At 43.6% G+C, this 21,061-nt stretch overlaps 1 protein-coding gene across 4 annotated transcripts; it reads left to right on the forward strand.

Annotated features, from left to right (window-relative positions):
* Window positions 1-85: 85 nt before the first annotated feature.
* Window positions 86-20,176, forward strand: mfge8b (milk fat globule EGF and factor V/VIII domain containing b). 4 transcript variants are annotated; one of them, XM_086028967.1, is made up of 11 exons: window positions 86-294; window positions 8,869-8,991; window positions 9,622-9,753; window positions 9,971-10,003; window positions 13,481-13,594; window positions 14,548-14,729; window positions 15,704-15,859; window positions 16,062-16,206; window positions 17,052-17,254; window positions 18,263-18,418; window positions 18,710-20,176. In XM_086028967.1, the coding sequence occupies exons 1-11, from the start codon at window positions 225-227 to the stop codon at window positions 18,851-18,853; spliced, it is 1,458 nt and encodes a 485-aa protein (XP_085885093.1). In that variant the 5' UTR covers window positions 86-224; the 3' UTR covers window positions 18,854-20,176. The 4 variants fall into 4 exon arrangements, with proteins under 4 accessions (XP_085885093.1, XP_085885094.1, XP_085885095.1 ...); XM_086028968.1 differs by having other exon boundaries at window positions 17,070-17,254; XM_086028969.1 differs by lacking the exon at window positions 9,971-10,003.
* The last annotated feature ends 885 nt before the right edge of the window (window positions 20,177-21,061 follow it).

The following is a 21,061-nucleotide window of genomic DNA, read 5'->3' on the forward strand; positions in this document are numbered from 1 at the left end:
GCTACTTTGGGGGTGTGGCTACCATATAAGGCCGCTTCGTGATTGGCTGAGCGCTGATACGCACGTGTGCCGCTCTATATAAGCCAATCTCACAGGCGCGAGCTTCATGTGGTTCATGTGTGAGAACAGCAACGACGGTCACGAACCGTTGGATGTCCTTTCCACGCCAGTGTTGAAGTAAACGAACCACCACCATCACAACACAGTCTGACATTTTGGCAGAAATGAAGGAGCAGGCGCTTTTCTTTCTCTGGCTGCAACTTTTTACAGCTCGGCTCTTGCCCGGGGTGAACGGTAAGTACATCCTCCCCCGTTTTTTTGTTTTGTTTTTATGGCGAGTAGATGAGAGTTTAAACCGCCAACTAGGGTCGATTGCTCGCTGACTCGTCAAAAATACTTTTGTTGTGTCGTGGTCTCCCCTTTCGTCATGCTTAAAGAATGTTGAGACGGAGGCGTTAGTGAATAGTTTAATGCTTCTTTTGTCTTAAGTGAGACGGCTATTCAACACTTTGTGATGAAATTGAAGCGTCCGGTGGGAATGTAAGATTTACGTGACGTTTTTCTGCTCGGAACAATCAGTTGCCAATTTAGTTTTTAAAAAAACAAAAAAAGTAGCAGGCTCCGTCTCCCATTTCAGTGCGTGGCGTTCGAATATCAAGCTAAAGGCAGTGGTCGTGCATTGTGCCCCCTTTTGAGTCACATGATTTGCCATTATATTTGTCCAGCTTTAACGTCATGCCACTGGCGCCTGGCTTTGTTTGCATTTGAATGCATCAAACATGTAGGCCGATGGAATAAAATGGCCTGGTTCTTTTCCTCTCCGGGCTCTATTTTCCTTCTCTCTCTCTCTCACACACACACACTCACTCACACACACGCCAACTCTTGTCACGAAGTGAAGAAAACTGATACATGCCAGTGGTGAATTCAACTTTTGGACTCATTTGAATTGCGATTGCCATTTCCTGTCCGCTTGACTGATTCCCTTAACATGTTATGACAGGCAGATGCGCACAGGATGGTTTAATACTTAAACAATTTGTTTTACATCATAATGCTAAATGTCTACTGCCTTTATAAAAATCTCGTGTGAGACTTGAGCTCAGTGAGCACTCTCAGCATCTACTCTGTGTTTTTTCTTGCCTCTGTCAGAAGAGTGCCAATGATGGGTATGGTGTAATGATAACCATTAAACCAGAACAATTCCCAGTTTCTAAAGTACTTTGGTTTAAGGTTCAATAGGGAGCACAATGCAGAACAAAAATGCCCGTCTATGATTTACTCAGGATGAGATTCAAAGAAAATGACACATGTGCTGACTGAGGCAAAGGGGGCGAGTGGTTAATTTGTCCCAGTTCAACTCAACTTTGTTTCACTCTAACACACTGCAAACTGAAGTTTGAATATAAACAACAAACAACTGCAGGCGGCCTTAGAGTTCAGAGTTTCATGGTTCGAATCTTCTCTCAGGCTTTCCTGTGTGGAGTTGTTTTTCTAATGGCTACTTCAGCTTCCTCCCATTCATTAAAAAAAATAAAACAAATAGCCGTACGGCACACTTTCAGGTGTATGGAGGTGGAAAAAAGGCCATTTTAAATTGGGACCAAATTTGTGCAGGTCTTTTTCTTAATTTATTTTTTATTGTACCATTTATGTCTATGTATATAAAACCCCTCCGTGCAAATGGCTCTCTTGGATAAAAATTCCTATTCAAGGGTGGCACAAATCAGCCGAACAGAAGACCCAATAAAGTGCAAGAACTTTATTTTGTGCAAATTTTCACAAAAAACAGCTCCTACATCTTAGAATTTGATATTGTACCGGCCCAATCACACACCTGTGTAATAGAGCAGTAAATCTCGACCGTGATGACGAGCCTGCCGTCCCTCACAACTGCTTCTCCAAGCAACTGTACATGTTTGTAACACTAAGCGTTGCATATGTTCATGTTTAGGAGGACACAAATGTAGTATCTCCTCATGCACTTCAGACGGACTGTCGACGTTTTTTGCTTTTGGGTGGAGGGGGTTGCTGCTGTTTTGTGTACTTTGAAGTCTTCTTGTAGTGGTTGAAATCTTGTCACGGTTTGCGACGGGGCTCTGAGACCGCCAATCCAAACATGTTTGTCCCTCACAGCGCATGGAGACGGGGCACGTAGGTGCGGCTCCTCTGGCCGACCTCGCCACTGAGTCACTTTTCGGGCCGCAGCCAACACAGACATGTCAATGAACCTCCCGCACTCTCTGGAAGGTGGCCAACAGACTCCGTCGGAGAACTTTGTTGTGGCCTCTGCCAGCTGCGAAATGTTTGGCGCGAGCGTGAGTCATAAGCGACTGGGGCTGAGCATGACCTCGCGGGTTATCTAACCGATGAGGTGAGCGAGGTGGAAGACGGCCTTCTTGTTGGGTCGCGCTTTTTTTTTTCCCCCCCTCAACAAGACCTCATCAGGCAGTCGTGTGAACTGAGGCTAAATAAATAGAGTCGCATGCCTGGCTAACGGCCAACCTTCACATCTTCATCGTACAAATGGCAAGTGCAGACACCGTATTAGCAATTCCGAATATTTTATGATGAGGCAACATTTACAGCTCTTGACAAATGTATTAGACCGCCTTTCAGTGCGAGTCTTATGCCACAGCTGCCCCGGAATTAACATTTGTAATTGCGGATTTTATTGAATTTGCATATTAGGCTCATTGAAGACTTTGAATTGTCCGCGAGTGTGAGTGCATCAACAGGGACGAGGTCCAGCTCACCCGCGACCCTGGCGAGGACGACGAGCGCTATAGAAAATGGATGGATGGATGTTTCTGTCATGATTCATACACAAGACCTTGGTTTTTGTCATAAATGCGTTCCAAAAAAGTCTTGACTGAAAACCGAATCGTGTAAAAACTGAAGCGGTACTTCTCGTTGGAAATAATGTAAATGGATTCAATCTGTTCCAGACGCGCCAAAATGGGAACACAAATGCATTTTAGAGTGAATAACTGTAGTCTAACATGCAGAAAATAAAGTGACTAATCGACTGAATAATGAACATCATTGGACTGAAGACGTTTTGGTTTATTAAAAAACTGCAAAAATATGATTAGGGGAGGTTATCGTTTGAAAGTGGACGCCACCGTTCTTGTACCTTGCTGCCTTGCTGTGAGTGAATTTCAACATTCCACTGTCTGTCTTCACCTGATAGAAAGAGATTGTTTAAAAAAAAAATGCAGATTTACCTCTTTATTTTTTTCCCCTCAATACTGGTACCTCCACCAACACATGATTGATCTCTGCAGCAGCATATTTCAATTTAAAAATAGCTCCCATAATCAATGTTTCAAAGGAATATGGTCTAATTTTGGCCTCTTAATGTCTGGCAACCCATTTCCCAATCTGTCATGTTGAATATTTTACACTCTATCTCATAGCATAGCATAGCAAGAATGATCCTCACTTAAAAAAAAAAAAAGCGACTAAATTCACAGTCAAGAAATATTTTCAAATGTGTCGGAATTGATACAATTTATTGGCTCCATTCAGTGAGTGAACTATCAAGCCGTGTCTTGTTGCTGCGTGACGCTCGCGTGTATTTTTAGCAGCTGGCACTCGTGTTTTATTTATTTATTTATTTATTTTTAGCGCTGCAGCAGATGGCTGTGCAGCTCTGGAGCAGCACTTGCAGATTACACAAAGCTCACCTGCAGCTGGAGCCCCGCTGAGCCTGCTAATAGACGGGCGGGCTGGGGTTACTTGAGGCTCTCTGCCGCTTCCTCCGATGCGCGTTGACTCGCGCTTCCGCCTCGCCAGATGTGCGGTTTGGCAGAGGCAGGACGGCGACCGGGACCGTTAACGTGATCGCGCGGGCGGCGTTCTCACCTGTTTGAAGAAAAGTGGCGTTCCCACGCTTCCTGCCAGGTTCTTGCGCACACTTGCAAGTGTGCGCATGACGGAGCAGTCTGAGCGCAACATCTTCAAAGCTAGTACAGTACTCGACTGTACATTGTACTTCCCAGAGTATATGAAGTCACAGGTGTCCTGCACCTGACGATTGCACGCTTTCTTAATTTTCACCAAATACGAAAGACGCCACTTCGGTGGACGGCGGCGAGTACGAATGACGAGTTAGCACGAATGACTGTTTGGAGAGATTTTTACACTCTATAGATGTCCCTTTTTTTCTCGTCAGTGAAATGGGCGTCCTGTGGCGCGTTGCATGTTGAACCTCTAGAGGGCAGACTATGCCTGTGAGTACAATGTTACTGCAGGTAACGCACATGAAAAAGAAAGGCGACCACGTGGTGTCGCAGAAGAGAACATCAGTCGGTACTTAACCTGGTGAGGAATATTTACATGGACGGACGACAACCCACTTCCATCCTTGCTTCGAAAAACTTCTCGTCCTCCGTCCCCAAAATGATCTGTCCAATCCAGGACGGACCGTTCCATCCCTGGGATGAAAGTTTGCTTTTTTTTTTTTTTTCTATTTATATTCCCAGTGACAAATTTAGTAGATATTGGTAATATGGCATTTAAATAGTAAAGCTGCGGGTGAGTCATGACAGGAGTTAGTTCAGTACAAGTGTTAGCCTGCTAGCTTCTCACACGGTAACAAGCAGTTGGGATGAGCTGACACGTTTCCTTTGTAAATGTTATTCAAACAATCGCCATCCATTCCCTTTGAGTCACTTTCCAAACGGTTCGCGCTAAGACCAACACGTACCAAGTCTGTCCCATTGAATCGTTGGCCAACAAAATCCAACACGCGGGACAAGCATTGAGCTGTACTATGAGCAGTTGTCGGGGAAATTGGCCAACAAGTTAAGAGGACTTGACTGCGCAGTCTCTCTCTTTGTAATCCTGCAAAATAATTCACATTTGTAATAAATATACCTGTAATCTGATATATATATTTTTTTACTGTAACTAATGGAATACAGTTCTCTTTTTTTTTTTTTTTTGTATCCTGATTACATGAAGCGTTCCATACTTTCCGTTACTCCCCAAGCCTGCTGGCAACCATATCCCATCGACTGAGTTGCGTGCATCTGAAACAAATGTGTGTGTGTGTGTGTGTGCGCGCTAAACAAGGACAGTGGCTAAAAATGGTTACGGGCAACGCAGATGTGGTTTTAAAAGTATACATTATAGTAGAATAGAGTCATTCACATTTCACTTTCATTCCCCAAAGAGTGAAACTCGGTTATAACGTAAGACCAACGCGAGATGGTCCTCCTATTATTTATTTATTTATTTATTTATTTGACTGCTTTAGGCTTGACGTCCCCAATAGCCTTGTCGTCCATGTGGTGTTCTTGGTCTGAATCGCATGACTGCGTCCCATTTCTGTCCTCATTCCTTCCGGATTAAGTTTTGCGAAACGACATTAGATAGCCCGTGCCGGGCCGAGGCGTGGACCATGACTCACTGGGAGCGAGGACAGAACCGTGCCCCGTGGGAATGAATTGTTCTGCCAAGCACAACCGCTCATGACTTCCCAATCTGTCGCGGCGCTTCGAATCAAGCGAGGCACTCGGTGAGGTTGTTCCAACCACAATATGTCACGCTCCAGGCCAAACTGATGACATTTCAAGAGTTTAACTTTGGTTTTTTTTGTTGTTGTTTTTTTTAACCACAAAAGGAGTGCCATTGGAAACATAACAGTTGAATGTCTATTAATTCAATGTGGGAAATTTCAATCCAAACATGTCAAACTTATGCGATACAAACTTGCTGTGCCAATGAGAACAACCACCGGAGAACAAGTTTGCCAACCAGATAAAATGGTTAAAGACAGGAAGTCGTTAGCGTAGCTGGGGGGTGTCCAAAACCGTTTTGCTTGTTTTCAGCTCCTCAGCAATTTTTTTTGCAAGAATTTTGATTTATTTTTATTTTTTTTTATGTTATTGTGACAGTAAGTTAAAAAAAAAAAAACTATGCTAGTAGGCTAATGAAATAGAACAAACTTTACTTGGGGTTTGTTTTAGGGATGACAATTTGACTGCATTTCATGGATGTTTAACCCTGGGGAAAATTCTCAATTTGGAAAAAAAAAAAAAAAAAAAAAAATCTATTTTTAATGGCATATGAGAGTCTCTCTGGTTCTGCACGTCTTTGAAAGCAGCTCGTATCGAGCACAGTATATGCTTCCGTTTCCAAAGTGCGGAGGGAGCGCGGCTTCCCTCCTGCACGGTTCAAATGTGCACTTTGAAGCAATAATGCCAAAAAGCCACGAAAAGCCTCCGAGCGAAAGTTCAAGAAGAGAAGGGAAACCGCAACATCTCATGAGCACAGCAACAGGAAGTTTTCTGTTCAAGGACGAGATGGGAGGCGAAATACTTTTTGCTATCTGCTCCATCTTGTCGTCCTTGGTCACGCTTCTCCCACCCAGCGCCGGCATCATAACTGGGATTTTCCGGGAGGCTTCTGTGGTTAACCGCCTTGACTGATGTGTCACTAATCTCCATGCGGATTTGATTTGACTCGTTTGCTCAACTTTGCCACTTGCTATTCAGCAGCCTGGCTTCCTGAAGAAAAGGAAGGAAGGGAGGGAGGGAGGGCTGCTTTGTTTTGTCTTCATGATAAATAGACGGCAAGGCCAGTTGACTCCTTGCAGATATGAAACAGCCTTAAAGTTATGGCGACAAATAAAAAGCCAAATTGGAAGCACAGTTACTAACTAACACGAACCCTCGAGTCTCCTCGTCTGGCTTTCGTGTGCCTAAATGGATTACAATTAAATCTACCCATGTTGTTGACTGCGCTTTATTTCACGCATAAGATTAAAATAGTGGGCTGCACTTAGCACTTCTAATTACAGCCTTTGTAATTAGATTATCTCGCTATGCGGTTTGCAAGGAGTAAACCACTCAGACAAAGTGCCGACGTTCTGAAATTGGCCCAAGAATGACATGCCCATGAAACTTCATTTTGGGTTTCGGGAGGGGGGGGGAAAAAAAAAAAAAAAAAAAAGGAATACTCCTCCAGGTCATGGCACATTTTTAGCATGTTTTGGCGACACAGAAGCTGAAAGCCATCCATTTTACACTTGCGCGGCCAACCTCAATAACACTTATCTCAATTGTAATTGTTAACTTGGCCTTGGCCTTTCCCGCCTTCATGTATGCAGCTCCCATACTATTTATGTGCTTCTTCTTTATAGAATGCAACCCCCTAAAGTGGAATGCTGTGTGTAATAATAATTTTCAACAAAGTTAAATTTAAGATTTCTGGAAAGGAATGACATGAAAGTGAAAGAATGCTTATTACATGCCATCAGTGAAAGCGAAGATGGCAGTAAAATAATTTTTGCAACGGTTGCTCAGTACCAAATGAGAAATACAATTTAATCTAAAGATTCATTTTATACACGCGTTTTAGCAAGCAGACGTTAAAGTGAATGGCACAATGTATCTTTAGCATTTTAGCTTTATTTACTGCAGTTTATCAACTATTGCTGCTGTAAGAATTTTGGGGCTTTGGAATCGGACCGATGTAGCTTTAGCCTTTTAGCTGAATTTAAAACCTTGTACCTCCAAAATAGTCACATTCCGGAGAGCGCAAAAATGTCAAGTTTGTTCAACCATTAGCATTGCATCGTAAAAGAGAGCAAGCCATTTTCAACACTTCATATTGGCCAATAATGTGTCAAAATAACGCCTACACAATGTGTGGAATGACCAATAGTATCGATTTTTCATGGAACTGTTACGGTCTCAGGGTTAGGGGCAAATGAATTTTGGCCACCTACGAGATGGGCAGAAATGCTTGAATACTTTTGTTGATACTCTCTACATAAATATATTCAGTAAATATGTTATTTGAAGAGACATATTGCTCCACCTTGTTTGGATCTGTTTTTGTTTTTTTTAATCTGTGATCAGCCTGTACATTACCTGTACGTTTTTATGATGCTAACCCTGGAGCAAATTAATTCACAATTACTCGCTTGGTGGGGGGGGGGAATTTTCAACTGTCGATTTGTGTTCAGCTTTAAATGGTCCACTGTCCTGAATTTCCACCTCTGTCCACAGCGTTTGCCCCGTCTATTGATTTTTTTTTTTTTTTTTTTTTTTTTTTTTTTTTTTTTTTTTTTTTTTGAAAGCTGCTAGATTTCCCATCCTTGCCAAGTTTCCACCACTCGCACGCTGCCTGTTTAACCATGAGAGTGGAGAGCTGCCAGATTGTCACGTTCGGGCGGCGTGGAAGCGTCCAGTCTTTGTATTGTGTTTACGCCGCGGTTGAGTTTACTCAGCTGTTCAGGCCGTCGCATCCAAATTGCAGCAGTTTGCTTACCCTGCTCTGTAAAACCGGTAAAAAGGGAAAATGTCAGGTTACGAAGAACTTCACACGATGCCAAAAAAAAAAAAAAAAAATGTTGAAGGCCAACAAGTACTGAAAGCTGAGGGAATACATTGAAGAGTGAACTTAACTTGCTTGGGAACTTTTGATTTCTTCCTCTTTTTTTCAGTCACTAAACTAGCTTGGACCTTAACTAATTGCGCCCTCTGCTGGTCAATTGCACCTGGGAGACATATGACATATTTGCCTTTGTAAAATACAAATGCAACCCTTTTGTTTTTACTTCCATTTATTTCCTAATGATCTGTACTACAAAAATTCCAAGACTTCCTCTTTAAGTATTGTTCATAAATCTTCCCAAATGTATGTTGGCGAGCATTTCTTTGCTGAAATAATCCATCCATTGCATATTAAGATGCTGGTTGGACAGCATGATTATTGCACAGGTTTGCCTTAGACTGCCCGCAATAAAAAGCTGTTTATACAGAACAGCGACCCGGGTTTAAAAAAAAAAAAAAAAAGTAAGAAATGGCGGTGTTAAAAGTATCTTGAAGTGAACACCCTTGTCTCTGCATGCAGGTGATTTCTGTAAGGTGAATGTTTGTTCTAATGGTGGAACCTGTGTGACGAGTGAAGGAGCTCCATTCATTTGCTTGTGCCCCGACGGCTTCACTGGAGAAACGTGCAACGAGACCGAGACAGGTGAACCCCAAAAACAATCACGCATGCACACCAGCCCTCGATTCATTGTGTCGTATGAAGCAATGATTGTCATATTTTTTTGGATTGCCTCATTTTAGCTGCGTGAACACGATTTGTAGTCTTGGTTAAGAATTCTTGATCCAGCTCTTAGTATTAGACTTGTGAATGGCTTGCAAAATTCTGGGAAACTTGGTATTGAAATTTATGGGAATAAACCAGGATTTTACAAAAGTGAAGGTTGGCTCCTTATAGGGAACCTAAATATGGTGGGGGGGGGGCGTATGTGAGACTATATATATATTTTTAATAGGTTGGCGATGAATAGTTAACTCAACATTCATATTTTTTGAAAGAATTGATCAATGAAAATTTTTTAACTTGTATTAGTCATGCTTTTCGTTGTATTATTGTGCATCTGCTTATGACAAAACAAAATGCTAATGCTCATGCTTGAATGTTTTTTTTTTTTTTTTTAAATCCGTCCTTACAATTTGGGAATTTCCAAAATCCCCCCATGGCACGTCACCAGAAACTTCCTGGAAACGTCCAGCCCTTTTCAACCGGAATTATGACCCGTCTCTATGTGCATGGTTGCTTTTGTTGACCTCCGCTTATCTTGTCTCCGGCAAGGTCCTTGTAAGCCCAACCCGTGCAAGAACGACGGCGTATGCGCCGCGACGGGCCACTCCCGCCGCGGCGACGTCTTCAGCGAGTACGTCTGCAAGTGTCAGCCGGGATTTGAGGGTGTCCACTGTCAAAACGGTGAGTTTTGTGTGCCCTGCTAATTGCTTCCACGCAGCTGCCAGCGTTACTCAGGGTGAACGCGGCTCCTTTGACGGTCTCGTCCGCACACGCACACACAAAGGCAGATGGCCACTGTTTGCTTGCTTAACTGCCTGCAGAATAACAGCCGAGGAACACGTGGTGCCAAACGGGACTTGTTGCGTTTGATCACGTTTGCCTTTTTGACCCCCTTTAGGTGTGGACAGGGCAGATTTAAGCTCAAGAACAGGTAACGGTAGCAATGACCCCGATGAGACGCGTGCGTGTGTGTTGCCTTGCCTCGCGAGCCTTGAGTATCTAGAGCAACTCTCCGCTTGCAAATATGCGCATGCTGCATCTATCTCTCCTTGTTTCCAGTAGAAAGATCCCACTAAAGTTCCACGTCAGATCTCTCTTTTAATCCGCCGTTGCCTTTTTTTGAGGCGGCAAATGACTTTAACACAAGGGTGTGTGCACTTTCACACGGCATCGCCGTCGTTAATTAGACGGCGCCAGCAGGGTCATTGCATGGCGTGTGCGCCTCGGCCACCAAGGAGCAGGAAGAAGACGCTCACAAAACTGCTCGGGAAGCCAAAGTCACATTCGTCGTTTTTCGCAGGTGGTAAAGAATAAAATGCCTGTGAGGATTGTTATCTCTAACAGATCTGTTGCTGCACCGTTTGCGTGTTCACATATGCGTTGCTGTAAAGGTTTCAAACGTCCATGCTTGTTTCGTTGGCCCATCTATGGCATTTTGCATTGAGCTAGTGGACTTTTGTTTGGCGTTTTGGTTAAACACGGATATGATTCGATTTCTTTTATGCTTAGGTTTACTGCAAAACTCAACTGGGAAGAAAATCAGTTTGAGGAATTGGAATCTGACCAACTAGTTTTAGTTAAGCGGCAGAAATTAAACTTGCGTAATTCAAATTTTTTTGCTTGCAAATGAAGACAAAAAATTGGCCGAGCGACGGCGCCTTAGCTTGAAGAATTTGTCACGTTTGCTCACTGAGAAATGTTATTTTGGAAGAACACTCCCTTTTTTTTTTTTTTCTTCATAAATTAAAATGACTCACAAATACAGTAACTGTAATGTGGTTTTAAAAAAAAAAAAAAAAAAAATCGGCTTTCCACACCTTTTTAAAAATTTTTTTTGTAAATGTGATGTTTTTCATATACCTCATCCAATGAAACCTCTGACTTGGTGGCGGTAGTAACTCAGTGACGCTACAGGGGTGTTGCATGGTACCTCGTTAACGTTAACGAGGGGGGGGCGGGGCATCATCCTTTCTCAGCTCCACATTGTGTCATGACGTTTTAAGTGCCGCTGGTGTTGCTGTGTGGGCCGATGGCAGGCACCTCCTGCTTTGTACGTCTCACAAACAAATGCCACGTCTATCGGGAGGGAATTGTGTATACAATACACATCTTGTTTAATTAACACAAAGACTCAATGCTGATTAGATGTGGCTAATGTCATTTTATTATACCTCAGAATTGGGGCCAGGTACATCTGAAGATGGCAGGAAATGATGGAAAATCTGCCGCATTTTGGAATATAAACGTTCCCAAAAAAGAAAAGGAAAAAAATAAATAAATAAATAAACACCAAAGAGCGCTATTAACAGCTGGATGGCTTGGACTCCGAGCCAACAGGAAGTAGCGAAGGACGCTTTGGCGCTTAGCGCGTCAGTGGCTCGTCTGTTGCCGGGCGGAAGAGACGGCACGGAAAATGAAGTCTGCCCTCTCGACAATGTCAGACACGCGGTCACGGCGGCGTGTGTGATGTCGCTGCCAGATGTAAAAAGCCTTCATGGCAATCATAGCTAATGGGGGGGGGGGGGGGGGGTTCAAAAGCTTCTACTTTCTTCACTGGCAGCTTCGAAATGCAAGAATCATCTCTTTTCAGTTTGATTAAGCACGCTGTTTTTTGGACTAAGGAAATTTGGAGTTTGAGAAGTGACTCTTGACAGAGATCGTTCATCCATCCAACATGTCTCCATTTTGCGTCGCAAGTGTGTTGTTAAAAACTTATTTTTAAACCGGAGCTGTATAGACTTGATGAGCGCTCCAAACACTATGCATTTTGCATCTGGAAACCTTTTCAGCTTCAATTCAATAACCGTGGTTTGGTTTGATCTCTTTTTTTTTTTTTTTTTCCCCTCCCCATATTGCCGCGAGCGCCCACCACCCCCTCTCGGTTGCTTTACCATAGCAACAGTGGGCATTTTGATTGGAGATGTATAATTTTCCTTTTCTGTTGTTGGTGGGTGGAAGAACCACGAGTGGGCGGTTCTGTACGGTTGTTAGAGCTGTAACTGTACAATATGGAAAAAGCAGAACATGATCAAAAAATTGGGGCGCAATTGCAAGCTTTAAATCATGCACTTGTTTGGTGCTTGGATGAATATTGACGATATTACTGTCTCGGTGGTGGCTTGCACGTGACCAAATCCAGAAAATGGGCGATCCGTGACATTTGCGAGCGGATCCCGTGGGCACTGTGACGCCAATTTCAGCGGACAGCAGGTGGCAGTACACGGCAAAAATGGCAGGCACCTGAGGTGGATAAAAACAGATGGATTTAAAAAAAAAAAAATTTGCAAATTTTTTTTTTTTTTTTTACATTGACATCCGCTTTAAAAATACTCAGCCCATAAGCCCTCTCCTAATGTTCTTGAATGAGAGGCCTTAAATTCAATTGACGTGGCTTTAAAAAAAAAAAAAAAAAAGTCTTAAAGCCTTACGATTTCGCTTTCTTAATCCTACCTTGATGAGACCATCTGATTTGTAAACAGTCTAATATCACCTTCATCCCTGTTTTGATTGTTGTTTCAGTTGAAGTGGAGTCAATTCAATCGCACCGACATTTTGGCTTCACGCAAGATGCCCTGTTTCCGTTTCCAGTATTTCCTATTTAAATTGTTGTATTGATAATCCAATGACCAGCAACTCAACCCAACTGTTTTTCAAGTCTGAACTAATATACCGGTAGTTGGGCATATTCCACTTATTGGTTGTGTGTGTGTATACAAATAGTTGGTTTAGTTTTATGAAGTCAAACGGCAACGCCTCGTCATCCACAGTTTCCAAAATGACTACTTTCCCTCCGAATGTGTGATTTTATTTATTTATTTATTCCCATGGAGCTCTGCGGAGGCGCCACGTGGTTGGCAAGATACCGTCACATGTTTTTTTTTTTTTTTTTGTGCGGTTCCAATGCAGCGTTGTGCGATGGAAAAGTGTGGCCATCCCCAGTTTGAGGTTGTTGACTTGCATGTTTTAAAGCCCCTTTAGTCACACGGGAGCCTCTGACCGGGGGGACGCATGGGGCGTTCGGATGGATGCGCAACTATGGCTCAGCGCCATCCAGTGGTGGAAAGAGAAAGTGCAGACGTGCTCTGCTGGCACGATTGGCCTATTTGACTCATTTACAATGAATCTGCAGTGCTGCGTATGCTCTGCAGCTTTGTTTGTATGAATCTCAAAACCAGACAATCACTCAAGAGCGCATTGACACATTTTCCACGTAGGAGGCACATACCGCTGTGTTTTTGATTCCTCTTGTCACGTTAATTTAAAAGGCAACCCCCGCTTCTTCCTCTCGACTACGGCTGCAGTCAAGTACGCATGGCATCTGCTAACCTCCCACTTTTGACTTCTAATCTGCCGACAGCGTCCGATGATTTTTTTTTATGTCCTGATGTGATTTGTCGACGTTCCGCAGATGTGAACGACTGCGCCGGGCAGCCGTGCCAGAACGGAGGCAGTTGCAGGGACCTGGAGGGCGACTTCAAATGCCGCTGTCCGTCGCCTTACGTGGGCAAACACTGTCAGCTGCGTAAGTCTGCGCCCAGCCCGAGGGACACTGTAAGAATCAGACGCGTCGACCCACTTCCTGGGATTTGAAGAACGGCAAACTTGGCTTCTTCCCGGCAGGTTGCACGGTTGGAGCCTCATCCAAAATGCTCACTTTTGATCTCCAAGTGGGAACTCAAATGTCGAACGCTCCAAAAAGTCGCAAAACGGTTTCACTTCTTGATAGATATGCCTCAGAAGTCAAACAAAACTTTGGTCACGCGAGATGCCAGCAAATGTTGAGCATCATCAAAAAAAAAACAGATGAAAAAAAAAAATCCATCCGTTAACTGGACCAGTTTGATTTAAAATGGTAAATGGAGTGCACTATGCACATCAGCTTGCTGTATAAACAGCTTTACACTCACATACATTTGTTTACATATTTCCATAGTCGTCTTTGGCGCATACCGCCACCTACTGGACATATACGGTCAATGCAGTCTACTCAAGTAAGCCCGCCGTCATAGCAAACGCACTCCCGAGACGGGCGTTTCCGTCACTCGTCAGCAAAACATTCAGTCCGCCGCTGTGACGCAATGCCCACCTCTGGATGGCACTCCAGGAGGGGGACTGCCATGTGAAAAAGGGAAATTCAACTTGGACAGTTCAGTTCAGTACTACGGTCAATGCGCAAGACAGCAGATGCTAGCATGAATGACTTTTTTTTTTTTTTTTTTTTTTATACACTGCCTTTTGAAGTCCACCAATACCAATGAAGCTCCTCTGGATGACTCTCTGCAAAATCCTTTCCTCTCCATTAAATTTCTGACAAGTGTCGTCCGCGGTGGAGTACTTGAACTTTATTGTCGTGACGGTCATGAACTCCTTTGTACTTGTATGACAGTCCAAAAAAAATTATAATAAAAAACGCCTGTACAGTAAATGAACATGTTATGGCTAAAATGATATTTGCAAGTTGACCCTGTGCCCCAGGCTGCATTTCTCTGCTGGGCATGGAGGGCGGCGGCGTGGCCGAGTCGCAGATCTCCGCCTCGTCCGTGCGCTACACCTTCCTGGGCCTGCAGCGTTGGGGCCCCGAGCTGGCGCGCCTCAACATGAAAGGCCTGGTCAACGCCTGGAGCCCCGCCCCCCACGACAGGAATCCGTGGCTGGAGGTCAGACTGCTCAACTGGACTCGGCTTGCACAGGATGCTCGTTTAATTTAAAAAAAAAAAAAAAAAAAAAAAAACTCAGATTCACTCCACACTATTTCATGATTTTTTTTTAATGTGTGTAGTTTACAGCTAAGAAAACCCTCAATTTACAATCCCAAGAATTTACAGTATTACACAAAATCTTCTTTTTTAATGTATAATTTGGTAGGAATTGTCCTTCTTAAAATTTGTGTTGAGTGAATCTCTATTTTAATTATACTATATTAAAAAAAAAACAGAAGAAACTTTTCTATGATATTAAAATAAAGAGTTTTGAACGTGACATGATTATGAAATGGAAATCTTTGTTTCCTGGATTTGATCTTTTAATTCTTGGGCATTGTCTATTTAATTCAGATTACACATAAAAATAAGTATGTTCCCTTGATGATAAATATGTCTTAAAAAAAAAACAAAAAAAAACTACAGACTCAAAATAAAGCCTAAACCTGCCTTTGTTTCTTACTACCCAAAAAAATGGGGTGGGGGGCGGCCATTTTGCCACTTGCTGTCGACTGAAAATGACATCACAGTTGCTCAAGTAACGGCCAATCATGAGTCAACTTCAGAAAGCAGGTCAGCCGCGATTGGTCGTTACCTGAGCAACTATGATGTCATTTTCAGTCGACAGCAAGTGACAAAATGGCCGCCCCCTGAGATGGCTAAAAACAGGTGGCTATTTTACTGCTCAACTCCTATTAAGCAGAATGACGTATTTAAACCAGTGGGAAATTTGGGGGGGGGTTAACATCCCCTTTTAAACAGGCACTTAAACTTTGAATATCTGCAACAAACACGAATACTATTCAGACCCGCTTTAGCAGTATTTTGTTTAGTCGGACATCGTTGTGGTGTCGGCGCATGCACGTTGAAGTAGGGAATGAATTTGTCAACGTTTCCACGGATCACAGAGACAAAACGGGATGCAATTTCAGGTGAATCTGCAGACGAAGATGCGACTGACCGGCATCGTGACGCAGGGCGCCAGTCGCGTTGGAAGCGCCGAGTACGTCAAGGCCTTCAAGGTGGCCTCCAGCCTGGACGGCAAGACGTACACCATGTACAGGACCGACGACCAGACGAAGGACCAAGTGAGAGGACGCGACAAAAACATTTTTTTACATTCTTGACGTGACCGAACGCTTTGGACAAAATGACATCGTTTTGTTTGCATTGTAATCACGAGCCAGCGCAATTAAGTGTGTTTCCATAAATTCTTGGCAATGATACGTTTTTGTCTCCTTTTTAAAGCAAATTGGGCGCATTTGTACAATTTGGTTCTCCTTTCCGTAGATATTTCCCGCTAACCTCGACAATGACGGCACAAAGACCAACGTTTTTGACCCGCCGATCATTGCGCAATACATCCGCATCGTCCCGGTGGTGTGTCGCAAGGCCTGCACGCTGCGCTTGGAGCTGGTCGGCTGCGAGCTCAACGGTAAACGCACATGCACACACGCACACATGCACACAGTCACCTTGCTAGAGCGTTCAAGTTCAACTCGTACGTCCTTGTGTGTCGTGTCTCTTCTATCCTTCTGACGTGAAAATGCACGGAAAGAACACGCAAACAGGAAGGTTGAGATTTGAACCCTGATCAGACCTGCTAACCGCTAGGGGGCCATGCTTACCGGGCTTTTGCCCATTTTTTTTTTTTTTTTTTTTTTAAACTACCGCACCACCATAAATATTCACTCATTCACTGCCAGACATTTTCAGAGCCTTTTTATCCTAACCTTTTGAAAAAATATGTATATAGGTTCCTGGGATTGAATGGCTGGACTGTGAAAAGACGAGTAAATTTGTCAATGGCAGTGAATGGGATAATCAAACTCACTAAATAAGCGGGCAGATTATTTTCTATAAAGAACGACTTTGTACATCTATGCAAGCAAAGTATAACTTCATTGCTCTCCTACTGGATGTCAAAAGGTGCACGATTAACTTGTGTGTATCCATTTTTTTTTTTGGTCCGCGGCGAGATTTTCCTCACGTGAAATACCGCAGCATGCACGTGCCTTTGCTCTCACGATGAGACCACGCCTTCTCCGAACTTGCTCGTGGCGGCTTGATGATCCGAAGGCGCGCATCCGTGACCTGACTTGCGCGCTTCACATCTGCTCGTCTCATTCTCTGCATCATCGCCATCTGTTTGCCGCTCCTTAACGTCACCCGCCGGCCTGCTTCGCTTTCGCTCGTCTATCATCCTGTTGTGTTTTTTATCCCCCCCCCCCCCTCTCTCTCTTTCTGTCATTCCACTCTCCACCCGGGCCTCAATTTCAGTGTACTCAAACGCTTCAGGTTGCTCAGAGCCCATGGGCATGAAGTCCCGGCTGGTGTCGGACCAGCAGATGTCGGCGTCCAGCACGTTCCGCACGTGGGGCATCGAGGCCTTCACCTGGTACCCTCACTACGCCCGGCTGGACAAACAGGGCAAGACCAACGCCTGGACCGCCGCCACCAACAGCCAATCGGAGTGGCTGCAGGTAGGACGAGAGGCCCCAAACGTGGACCTTGCTCTTTTCAGTCGTGGCAAGTCAAATGAAAAATTGAACTTGACTACATTTCGGTCTGTACGTGGACTTAAGTACAAATACGTCGTTACTGTACTTGAGTAGGTTTTTCCAGTACTTTTGCAATTCACGCAGTATTCATTTTTTTTTTTTTAAGAATACTTTTACCCGTTACATTTTATCACCGGTATCTGTCCGTTTTGCATTTTCAAAACAGTGTCGTTACTTTTGTTTTCCATCATTCATGACAATAAATAAATACATTTAAATTGGACCCATGTTCGTGGCTCCGCCCATCACGTGAAGGGTGGCACCCGGGCCCGGACTCGTGATTGACTCCATCTCAAGCTACGACACACCCGAGAAAATGCTTTGCTACCTGCTGAAGGTGAAAAGTAAAATGCGGTGTGTGTCGACGAACAATTTTTGGCGAATGCATTTCGTCCTGTGTAAACGAAAAGTCCACCGGCCTGCCGCCCACAAGGATTCCACATCCAAGCTGAGAAAACGTATCGAGGTAAAACTAAATGGTTACCCTTTCGTTAGCTCGGCCCTGGCTAATGACGTTATTTTAGCATAACGTGCTGCATTCGCGTGGTAGGCCATTTGGTTGCACGTGTTTGCTCTCAGGAAGACCTTGAACATTTTGAAGATTGAGAACCCCAAATAAAACAATCCACTTTAGTGATGACCTTTCAAATTTCATAGCCTTCAAATTATACGGCATGGGGAGGAAACATCCGGTTAAAAAAAAAATGTTTTTTACGTTTACTCACAAAGTACTTTTCAGAGCCTGTACTTTTACTTGAGTAATTATTTGAATGAGTACTTTTACCAAAGTCTTTTTTTTTTTTATACAAGTAATTGTACTTTTACTCCAGTACAGAATATCAGTCCTTTTCCCATCTTTGACTTTCGCCACCTCTTTCTTGCCCGCTGCTGTACATTTTTGAAAGGGAAATGTTTGTTTGGTGTGCTCAGGTGGACCTGAAATCTGCCAAAAAGCTCACCGGAATCATCACACAGGGAGCCAAAGACTTCGGCACCATCCAGTTTGTCTCGGCCTTCAAAGTGGCTCACAGTGAAGACGGACGGTCCTGGAGCGTAGTGCAGGACGAGACCACAAAGAATGACAAGGTTAGTCTACTTAAGTTCACCACGGTACACTTAGGCAGCCTTCATTGAATTTATCCATGTTTTTATTTATTTATTTATTTTTTATTCAGTGTTACTGGTCTCTATAAATCGCCTCAACACAGTTTTTGTGCAAAGTTGACAAATTACAGCTCTTCCACTAGATGGCAGCGTATAATTAACCTGTGTATTCACATTGCCATTCAACAGATATGTCATGGCTTATAAAATTGAGAGCAGAGCATTTTTTTTTTGTCTGTTTGTTTGTTTGTTGTATTCTGCACACCGGCGTAGATCTTCCCCGGCAACAGCGACAACAACGTCCACAAAAAGAACCTGTTTGAGCCGCCGCTGTTCGCCCGCTTGGTGCGCATCTTGCCGTGGGAGTGGCACGAGCGCATCACCCTGCGCATGGAGCTCCTGGGCTGTGACGAGTAGCGGCCGTCTGGAGCCCGCGGGCCCACCCTCTCTCTCTTTTCTCCACCCCGTTGTCCTTCCCCAGCTTCCTCGCTCCCTCCCTTTCCCCCCCTTGCTGTGCCTGCACTGCCTTGTTCCTGGCTCTAGAGGGCAGCAAACACCGCCATTTGTGTGTGTGTGTGTGAGAGAGAGAGAGAGAGAGAAAGCCTGGAGTCCTCATGGCTGGGGTCTGGGCCCTCTGAATTTTAACCACTTCAGCCCCTGCTGGGGGTCCCACTGCAGGATCACTGGGTGCTGCCTGCAGAGCCTTGCAAGCTGGTGATGTATATAAACTGTACAATTTTCTTCTCACCGGTTTCCTGGGCGACTTTTTGTTCAAGCACATCACACCCGTCTCATTTTTCTCTCGAGTTTGCAGATTACTGCTGCGGTTTATCAAGCTGCAGACGGAGTAAATCACATAGGCAGCCAAGTCGGTGGCCAAACGGAGCAGAATAAACAAAAGAACAGCTTTGCAGTCTATGCTTGGGCCAAATGGTTAGTTTGGTGGCTGCCCTAAATTAGCGCCACCGCAGAGAGTAATTGAATTTAACCAGGTTGCCGTGCCCTTTTCGCTCTTTTGTTTATTATTATTTTTTTTTTTTAATTTTTTATTAAATGTATAAACCCCCACCCAACCACTCTGCGTTGACGGGAAGATCAGAACGCTGGCAACCTATTCTAGCAAAGCTGCATCAAATGCTACTGAGACATTTCATCTAGTAATAATGATTCATTGTTGTGCTCGCCACGTTCACTTTTTTGGCACTTTTGATATTTGTGTTTGCATTTTATGGGAAAACTTAAAAAAAAAAAAAAAAATGTAGTGGACAAGAACAACGCAGGGATAAAGAAATTCAGTAGACTCCCTGTGAGCAAATCAAAGCTAATTATTATTATTTTTTTCCCCACCTCGTGCCATCTTTTCCGCCCCCATAAATTATGAATTATGGGCCCGTGCAATTTTATGCTATTGTGCCGTGCTGGTTTCGATAACGATGTGTATTAATGCGGCGGCGTGAAAAATGCATGAGGGGGAAGGTCGCCAAACACTGAACAACGTGGCAGACTAATGATGCGTCAATTTAACCACACGTTCGTGTAAATATCGTCTTTCCCTCTTCTGGTTTTCTATTGTTGATTGAAATATGATGTTGATGTATTTTGATGGTGTTTTTCTGTGCTTTCCTGCTACATTGGACTGGATCCTTTGGATCCCAGTTAAGCGTTACTGAGACGTAGCTCATATTTGGCCTTTGTATCGTTAAAATAAACAACAATAAATGTTCAAATGTACTCCAGCCATTTCTTTCCAAAGGCATTTTTTTTATTCAGCTGCTTTCCATTTAAAAAGGTGGCAGATCAAAAGACAGAAAAGTCGGAGGGTCGTTTTGGCTGTTTAGCATTTAACCCCCACAGCCCCCGGGGGAGCGGCGTGCACGCCTGTAATCTTTCTTCCCACCATCCCGCGGTCCTGCTGAAGGTATCTTCTCAGCCTCATTAGGCTGCTGTGAAGGTCATTCAAGTAAGTGTTGAAAGCTCACACAATGTAAATATTCACCCCATCTGCTTTTATGTGTACATAATGAGCTTATGGTGGCTGTCTGGCGGAATCCGAAAATTCAAAACACCATCTTGCTTGGGTTGCCAAACACATTTTTTTTTTTTTTCAAGCTTGTATTATACAGTAGCAAAAACCGTTGCGCACCACCACTAAAATAATTGATAAATTAAAAAAAAAAAAAATCTCTGGTAAGATGATGTCGCATGCGTCCGCCAGCAAGTCTGCTGTCACGTTGACTCCCGGACCAGACCAAAAAAAATACTTTAAATAATAGGTTAAATTCTTGACACATTTTCTCAAAGGTCTGGAGCCATGCGTGTTACAAAGTAAGCAATTTAATTTTTTTTTAAAACATTAAACGGGAAAGTAAACATCCCGACTTCCTAAGTCAAGGTGACATAAAATTGCACGGCACCGGCAGAATGAGAGAAGAGGCAAAGTTTGGGTTTGGTTAATGTGCAAAAAAAAATAGAATTAAAAAAAAAACAAAAAAAAGATGACACAGGGATGAACCAACAGCATCGGTTTTGTGAAAAAAAAATGTTATTAAATGCATATGAAATGTTGACTTGTTTATGCTCAACACAAGCACATCACTCAAGAGCGCAGAAGTTCGACGAAGCTGA

Source organism: Filicampus tigris, chromosome 4 (assembly GCF_054856515.1).
Source record: "Filicampus tigris isolate MCC_2025a chromosome 4, RoL_Ftig_1.0, whole genome shotgun sequence".
Classification (NCBI taxonomy): Eukaryota; Metazoa; Chordata; class Actinopteri; order Syngnathiformes; family Syngnathidae; genus Filicampus; species Filicampus tigris.

What these genes read in the sequence shown, in the direction of transcription:
- mfge8b (XM_086028967.1), top strand. Translation starts at nt 225, where the DNA reads ATGAAGGAGCAGGCGCTTTTCTTTCTCTGGCTGCAACTTTTTACAGCT. An exon ending in GTGCAACGAGACCGAGACAG is followed by an intron (nt 8,992 to 9,621) that starts GTGAACCCCAAA and finishes GTCTCCGGCAAG; the next exon opens with GTCCTTGTAAGCCCAACCCG. An exon ending in GGGCAAACACTGTCAGCTGC is followed by an intron (nt 13,595 to 14,547) that starts GTAAGTCTGCGC and finishes CCTGTGCCCCAG; the next exon opens with GCTGCATTTCTCTGCTGGGC.